The 8,271-nt window shown below is 50.5% G+C and overlaps 1 protein-coding gene across 1 annotated transcript; it reads right to left on the reverse strand.

The window, feature by feature from the left end:
- Window positions 1-265: 265 nt before the first annotated feature.
- ALDOC (aldolase, fructose-bisphosphate C) lies at window positions 266-5,045 on the reverse strand. The gene is made up of 9 exons (XM_072639775.1): window positions 4,889-5,045; window positions 3,440-3,602; window positions 3,120-3,331; window positions 2,921-2,975; window positions 2,628-2,788; window positions 2,338-2,421; window positions 1,609-1,783; window positions 945-1,144; window positions 266-780 (listed from the first exon to the last, which is right to left on the reverse strand). The coding sequence occupies exons 2-9, from the start codon at window positions 3,549-3,551 to the stop codon at window positions 685-687; spliced, it is 1,095 nt and encodes a 364-aa protein (XP_072495876.1). The 5' UTR covers window positions 3,552-3,602; window positions 4,889-5,045; the 3' UTR covers window positions 266-684.
- Window positions 5,046-8,271: the final 3,226 nt, after the last annotated feature.

The raw sequence follows: 8,271 nt of genomic DNA on the forward strand, positions 1-8,271 counted from the left end.
CAAGTTCATAGACTTAAAGCTGGGAAGTCTTTTAAACATAATTTAGTCCAATGCCATCATTTTAAGGGATCAGGAAACTCAGACTCAGGTTAGTTGATTTTCCCAAGAATCAACGAGTCTTAAGTGACAGCCAGGATTTGAACCCAAATTCAGACTTTCCCCACTAGCCTATGCTGCCATCCTGTGATTATGGGAAGAAGACAGAAAGGGAAAAGGGAAGAGAGGGTGGGCAAGGGCAGGATAGAGGAGACCAACAGACAGAGACTTCTTCTAATTTCACTAATGTTTATTTAAGCACTACACAACATAGCCACGTGGAAGGTGTGGCATGAATTGGGGCCCAACCCCATAACCCTGGGAGTCCAGGAAGAAGCTAGAGAATCATGGGTATAGCAAGTAGGAGGATATCACACAAAGACAGTGTGGGTGGGTGGGAACTCAGATATCCTGCTCAAATCAAGCAGCCGCTCACCCAAATTCTCCTGTCCAGGCCTCAGGGGCTCTGTTTCCTTCCTCCCCAAGGTATAACAATACAGGGGAGTGATGCTTGGGTGCCTGAGCAGAGGGAGGAAAGGGTGTTATTTTCTCTGCTCTGCATAGCTATTTGGTTCATGACAGTGTCTACAGGTAAAGCTTAGTATGGATGGCATGGGCTGGGGATAGGAGTGACCGGAGTTCACAGTCTCAGTAGGCATGATTAGCAATGTACAGAGACTGCCCAGCTGCCCCTGCATCTTCTCCACCTCCTTCATACTTGCCCTGGGCAGCAAGTCCATTCACCTGCAATACCAAGGGGAGGAAAAAATCAGCAAAACCAGCCCCTGCTGGTAAACTGGTACTACCCAGTACCCTGTGTTCCAGAGCAAAGCGCCTTCTGAAAACCCATACAGCTCATCAAAGAGGGAGTTACCACCCAAATGTCCACTCCTTTCTGGCAGCCTCACCTCTGCCCGTTTGATGAACTCCTCAGTGGCAGCGCTCTCATTGTCCCTCTGCCCACGCCAGGCGCTGAGAGCAGAGGCTTGCAGGGCACGTCCATAGGAGAAGGTCAATGCCCAAGGCCGGGGGAGTGGACAGCGGTTAATGGCATTGAGGTTGATGGAGGCCTCCTCCTCACTCTGACCTCCAGACAGGAATGTCACACCTGGAAGGGATGGGATTAAGGGGATGGAGGAAGGAGAAGATACTGGATGGTCCCTTTCTCTTCTCTCTTATTTGTGTAGAGAGCTTCCTCTATGCATTCAAACTGGTATGTGCCCTATAATCTGTAGGCTGAAGAAGAGATTAAATGACTGCCCAAAGCTAGCCAAAAACAACTGGCCACAAAGCCAACGTATCTCAGAGGAAAGACTTGAACCAATGCCTTCTTGACCCCAAGGCTGGTTCTCTACCATTAACTGCCATATTACTTCCCATTCCCCCCAAATCAGAGACTCCTTCAGAGGGCCACAAGGTATGATCTAGTATATCCTACATCCACTAGGATAATATAGTAAGAGGGATGAGACATGAAGCTCAGGACATTCTGCACCATGGATCCTAGGATGGGCCTGATTTTGGGAAGTTACTTGCCCAGGCTAAGGGTAGTAGGGTTAGGGCCAGGGATACCTGGGACAGCAGGAGGCACAGTTCGACGGAGGGCAGAAACAGTTGCCATGGCAATCTCCTCAGGGGTGTACTTGAAGGGGCAGGCATGACCAGGGGTCACCATGTTGGGCTTGAGTAGTGTCCCTTCAAGGTACACATGATGGTCACTCAGGGCCTTATAGAGAGCAGCCAGGACCTGGGAGAGATAGGGGAGGGAGGGTGGTCCCAGGGTTCCCATCCCCTTCCCTCCTGCTTCCAGATCTTCTCTGAGCCCTGGACTCATGTCTGGGGTATATCTTTCTTCCAGAGGGATGAAATGGGATCATGACGTCCAAAGGGCAAGGAGTTTCCTAAGTATATATTATGCTCTCTATGCCTCTGGGCCCTAAATCATGAGATTTCCTATGTCTTACTCACCCTTTCCACTGCAATTCCAATGTAAAACTAGATTAACAGCTGTGTCTATGCTTTATTCCTTCCCTTGCAGGACTGTAGCTTCTGAGGGTAGAAACTGTCTCATCTAAATGTTCTGTCACAGTGTTTTTCACACAGTAGGTGCTCAATAAACGTTTGCTGTGGCACACTCTATGCTCATGGCCTGGCTCATATCTGATTTTGGGAAGTGTCTCACCCCAGTCCAAACTAGTGAGAGTCCACTTGTGGATTCAGACAGAGCCTGCATAGAGCTCAGGTGGGCATAGATGGAGGTGAGAGTGCCCTAGGGGGTGCCGGCACCCAGACTGGGTTTACCTTCTCAGTGACATACTGGCATCGTTTGAGATCATGGTCTCCATCTGGAAGGATCTCAGGCTCCACAATGGGTACAATGCCATTCTAAAAGTCAGGAGGAGAGCAGCTCAGGTCAGAGCAAGGAGCGTCCCATACCCATCCATGATCCTAGATCCCCTCAGATGATAGACTTTTCCTCCCAAGCGTCCCATACCCATCCATGATCCTAGATCCCCTCAGATGATAGACTTTTCCTCCCACCTCAGGGGCCCAGGTCCCAAGAATGACTCCCACACACACGTATACTCAACCTGCTGGCAGATGCTGGCGTAGCGAGCAAGCACGTTGGCATTCTCCAAGATTGCCAGGGGAGAGGGCGTATGATCACTGATCTTCAGCACACAGCGCCATTTGGCAAAGTCGGCTCCATCCTTCTTGTACTGAGCACAGCGTTCAGAGAGCCCATCCAGCCCTGGAGCCACAGTGTTAGTACTTGCTAGCACCCTGACTCCCTTGCCCAATACCATACCAACACCTTTTTCCACAGCTCCACCTACCCACCACCCATCCCTCAGGCACCCACATTGCTAACAGTTCCTCCTACCTTGTGTGGTGGTTTCTCCATCCGTTCCAGCCAAAGCCACCACACCTTTATCAACCTGTAGGTTGTAGAGGAGAAAAAAACATGGGAGGTGAAACTAAAGAAGGGAGCAGAGGGCCACTGTCACCCTGGGAGGATATATCTTCTCAGTGCTCCCCACTCAGAATGGTCCTGCCCCATCTCAGGATCCCCTCACTCATACCTTGATTCCCACAACAATGCCCTTGTCCTGGATGGTGCGGACAAACGGCACTCCATCATCACCCTTCTGGTAAAGGGTCTCATGGAAGAAGATGACACCTCCAATGCATTTCTTGATCCTTCCATCAGCACTGAACAGGACCTGACGATACTGCCTGCGGTTCTCCTCTGTGTTCTCCACCCCAATCTGGCTCAGGCGCTTGGCCATACTGCCTGTGGGTGTGAGCAAGGAGGCAATGACCCCACTGCCCCTCCCTTCTGGGATCCTTGTACCCCACTGTGCCCTTTCCCCTTCCACCATGAACACGGACTCCCACCTACCTACTGACTCATCAGCTGCCAAGATGCCCTTGCCCGGAGCAACAATTCGAAGGGCAATGTCAGAGAGATCCTTCTTTTGCTCAGCCGACAGGGCTGGGTATACCTGGGGCATGGTGGCAGTCTTCTCTCCTCTCGGCTAGATGAAATTAAATGGCTTCTCTCACTAAAGGGATTGGCAAATATGTAAGAGTCAGTTGCCCTCCGTGGCCTCAGTCCTAGCTACCACAGCAATGCATCCTACTTTGGCAGTACACAGCCTCGGGGGCCCCATCCCACAACCATCTCCCTCTGTCCCCAATGGGCACCCTTCCCAGCACTCTGGCTGGTCCTAAAGGGAGGGGGATGGGTAGCCGTGGGAAAACACCATTTTGCAAAACTGCTTTCTGGGGACCTCAGGGCTTCTGGGGGGATAGGGAGAGGCATATTCTATCAGCCTAATTAGAAGTTTGGGCCCTAATTTTCTCATCTGTAAAATAAAGTTTAGATTAAATGATCCTCAAGATGCCTTTGACAACCATGTCAGGTTGTCAAAATGGGATAAAGTGAGAAAAAAATCCAATGTCCTGAGCCCTACCCCTCCCTCCTTCCTTGAAGGAAAAGGATCCTGTAGGGGTTGAGAGCTGCAAGTGGCATCTTTGAGCACTAGCTTCTGCCTCCCTTTGCTTATAGCAAGTGAGACTGCTGGGTTCTGGGGTTTCCATCTGCTCTGGGGAAGACACACTGAGGAATCTGCTAGAAGCACCCAGCCTTCCATCTGAAGGGGTAGGGGCAACGGAGGTTCAAGGACAGGGTTAGGAGATGGAGTGTGCCACTCTTGGGTATCTTTTTCCTTCCCTACCCAACTCTGAACCTTCTCAGATGGAGCCGGGCTCAATAAACAAAGACAGACACAGATGGGGGAGGGGACAGGTGAAGGGTTAGATGAAGATTAAGCCCCCAAGATGGTGGTAGGGTCAGGGAGAAAGCTAAGGATGGAGAAAGTGGCTAAAAGATTAAACCGGAGGGAGGGAGGCGGGAAAGATGCTTGGGGGAGGTTAAGGTGGTGGGGAAGGGGACTGAAAAGGAAGGTTGGGGACATCGGTGATGAGAAGAAGAGCAGAGAGGACAGTGAAAGAGACGGACGAGTGCGCCCAAAGTGGGGAGGGAGGGAGGGGGAAGAAGGCTGGTGGAGGAGCGGCCGGGACAGAAGCGGAGGAGCCTCTGCTGCCCGCAAGGCGCTGCAAGGACCGATGCCGTAGGGAGGGGAGAGCCCGGCCGGTGGGTGGCTGGGATCTGGGATCGGAGGGACGAGCGGGCAAAGCTGCGTGGCCAGAGCCTGGAGGGGCTCGCCGGGGCTGGGAAGGAGGGAGGCTGGGGCGCCGCGCAGAGCCGAGCCTGCGCCGCAGGGCAGCCGGGCACCAGTGGGCGAGGGGGAGCCGGAGCAGCGCAGCGCTCAGGCGGGAGCCTTACCCGAGCCAAGGGAGTCCGGCGCAGGATCCAGGCGTCTGGGGAGCCTCGGCCAGGGGCTCCGGGTAAAAGAGGATGCGGCTGCCGCAGAGCTACGTGACTTCAGCGGGGGAGGAGCCAGCTCCGCCCCCCGCCCGCCTCCGGCTCGACCCTCTGAGGCGGGGGCCCATCTCGAGGAGGGCGGAGTGGGCTGGTCCTCTGTCTAGATGGCCCTGGCTACCATCAGCCTCCCCATTCCCTTCCCCCACGCCCCACCGCGGCAGACAGGGGCATCCCTCTCCCCACCTCATCCTGGGGTGAGAGAAAAAGAGGCCCATTTAGTTCCAGAAGGCCCAAAGCCCAGGAACAAGATGTTCAGTACCCAGCACAGCGTAGGCACTGAATGGGAAGGGCTGCGGGCTAGGCGAGTTCAGGGCCACAGTGGAAGCAGAGGCCTAGCCGCCTGAGGCAAAGTGGCACCAAGTGGGCTCCTGCGGCCAAAGCCTGCCCTGAGCCCAGCACGAGGGCCCGGGCTCACATTTCCTCAACACAAAAGATTAAACTCCATATAGGTGGGGATCTTGGCCAGGCACTCCCACCTTGCCCTCAGGGACCTTACATGCTCGGGCAGCAAGTGCACACAGCTGCATGCAACGTTTAAACAAAGTAGTACAAAGACATTTCAAGAGTATTTCCAAGTGGAGGTGAGGAAATCAGTGTAGGTTCTCTGTAGAACAGGGTTCCTGGGCAGGGAACTGAATGGAAGGATGGGGGCAGGGTGAGAGAATGCATCCCAGGCCACCTGGGGAAAGGTGATGTCACATGTGGGGCAGTTTGATTAACAGGAGTGTGTGAATGTGAAGAAGAGGTTAAGAGAGAAGGGGGGAGCTTGGAGGGTAGCTGGCCCCATGCCCTCCTTTTTACAGGAAAGCTCCTTTGGCACACTGCGTTCCAGGTACCACGTCTTGTCACCTCTTCTAAGGCTGGTGCAGGCCCTCCCAACTCTCATCTGAACCAGTACAATACAGTGGTCTAAGTGGTCCCCTGTCATTTCTTCCCCCTCTGATCAGCCCCCACACAGGTGACAGAGTGATTTCTAAGGCACAAGTCTGACCATGTCACTCTCCTGCTCAAGGTCAGTAGCTCCCCAGCACCTTCGGGTTAAAATGCCCACTTGACAGTGAGTTCTTCATAATCTGGCTCCTTAGCCAAGTGACTCCGGGCAAACTGATCTCGGCCATTTTTCCATAGATGAGACCATCTACCACTTTGCACTGAATGCCCCTCATTTCTCACTGGGAGGGGCTGCTCTGGGACTTCTTTCTCCCTCGCAGCTCCAGAAGCTCATTTCTGGGATAATGTTGCAGGTCACTCTGTTAGAAACCATCAATCTTGGGACTCCTGGTCATCACTATCGAAAGCCTCTTAAAGGGTAGGGCCTCCATTTAGTAAGAGCTTGCCTCAGATGTCTTGTGGCTCAGCTGGCTACCCTCCTGTGGCACCAAGCCCTGGGTTGGGTACTTTCTCTCCACTTCCCTCTCCCTCTTCAGTTTCCTTTAGGGTTCTTTGTCTCCTCAATAGACAGTTAGCTCCTTGAGGGCAGGCACTGCCTTCTTTCATATTTGAATTCCCCAGGCTTACCAGAGCAGAAATGGTTATTGACTAGCTAGGCAGTCAGCCTGGTGCACAAGCTATCTCCACCACCTAGGACTCTTGGAACTCCAGGTCAAGGCCCACCTCTTTCAAGATTCCTCTTCTTGTTTTACAGCATTCTTTAACTCCCTGTAATCTGCTACCATTCTACCTCTCAAAGTCCACAGATGACTTCCTATATAACCAAATCCATTTTTTCTCAGATCTCATCTTTTTTTTTTAATTTTTTTTAAATTTTTTATTTTTTTATTTAACTCAACATTTATTTTCACAAAGTTTTGGGTTACAAATTTTCTCCCCTTTTATCCCCTCCCCCCCCCAAACCCAAGCATTCTAATTGCCCCTGTGACCAATCTGCTCTCTCTTCTATCCTCCCTCTCTGCCCTTGTCTCCATCTTCTCTTTTGTCCTGTAGGGCCAGATAGCTTTCTTTACCCCTTAACCTGTATTTCTTATTTCCTAGTCGTAAGAACATTACAGTTGATCCTAACACTTTGAGTTCCAACTTCTTTAGCTCCCTCCCTCTCCACCCCTTCCCTTTGGAGGACAAGCAATTCAATATAGGCCAAATCTGTGTAGTTTTGCAAATGACTTCCATACTAGTTGTGTTGTATAGGACTAACTATATTTCCCTCCATCCTATCCTATCCCCCATTACTTCTATTCTCTTATGATCCTTTCCCTCCCCATGAGTGTCGACCTCCGATTGCATTCTCCTCCCCATGCCCTCCCCTCTATCCTCCCCCCCACCCTGCTTGTGCCCTTGTCCCCCACTCTCCTGTATTGTGAGATAGATTTTCCTATCAAAATGAGTGTGCATTTTGTTCTTTCCTTTAGTGGAATGTGATGAGAGTAGACCTCATGATTTTCTCTCGCCTCCCCTCTTTATCCCTCCACTAATGTCTTTGCTTGCCTCTTTTATGAGAGATAATTTGCCCATTCTCTCACTGCTTGATTTCATTTTTTTTTTTAAGATATGATCCCATCCTCTTCAATTCACTCTGTGCACTCTGTCTCTATGTATGTGTGCGTGTGTGCATGTGTGTGTGTGTACTCCCACCCAGTACCCAGATACTGAAATGTTTCAAGAGTTACAAATATTGTCTTTCCATGTAGGAATGTAAACAGTTCAACTTTAGTAAGTCCCTTATGACTTCTCTTTGCTGTTCACCTTTTCATGGTTCTCTTCATTCTTGTGTTTGAAAGTCAAATTTTCTTTTCAGCTCTGGTCTTTTCATTAAGAAAACCTGAAAATCCTCCATTTCATTGAAAGACCATTTTTTCTCCTGAAGTATTATACTCAGTTTTGCTGGGTAGGTGATTCTTGGTTTTAGTCCTAGTTCCTTTGACTTCTGGAATATCCTATTCCATGCCCTTCGATCCCTTAATGTAGAGGCTGCTAGATCTTGTGTTATCCTGATTGTATTTCCACAATACTTGAATTGTTTCTTTCTAGCTGCTTGCAATATTTTCTCTTTGACCTGGGAATTCTGGAATTTGGCCACAATGTTCCTAGGAGTTTCTCTTTTTGGATCTCTTTCAGGCGGTGTTCTGTGGATTCCTTGAATATTTATTTTGCCCTCTGGTTCTAGAATCTCAGGGCAGTTTTCCTTGATCATTTCATGGAAGATGATGTCTAGGCTCTTCTTTTGATCATGGTTTTCAGGTAGTCCCAGAATTTTTACATTGTCTCTCCTGAATCTATTTTCCAGGTCAGTTGTTTTTCCAATAAGATATTTCACATTATCTTCCATT

The sequence above is a fragment of the Notamacropus eugenii genome, chromosome 2 (assembly GCF_028372415.1).
Source record: "Notamacropus eugenii isolate mMacEug1 chromosome 2, mMacEug1.pri_v2, whole genome shotgun sequence".
NCBI lineage: Eukaryota > Metazoa > Chordata > Mammalia > Diprotodontia > Macropodidae > Notamacropus > Notamacropus eugenii.

Excerpts from the sequence above, each read along its gene's own strand:
- ALDOC (XM_072639775.1), bottom strand. The coding sequence starts at position 3,551 with ATGCCCCAGGTATACCCAGCCCTGTCGGCTGAGCAAAAGAAGGATCTC. Across the intron at positions 3,332-3,439 it reads GGCAGCTGATGAGTCAGTAG|GCAGTATGGCCAAGCGCCTG; the intron begins GTAGGTGGGAGT and ends TCACACCCACAG. Across the intron at positions 2,789-2,920 it reads TGGAGAAACCACCACACAAG|GGCTGGATGGGCTCTCTGAA; the intron begins GTAGGAGGAACT and ends CTGTGGCTCCAG.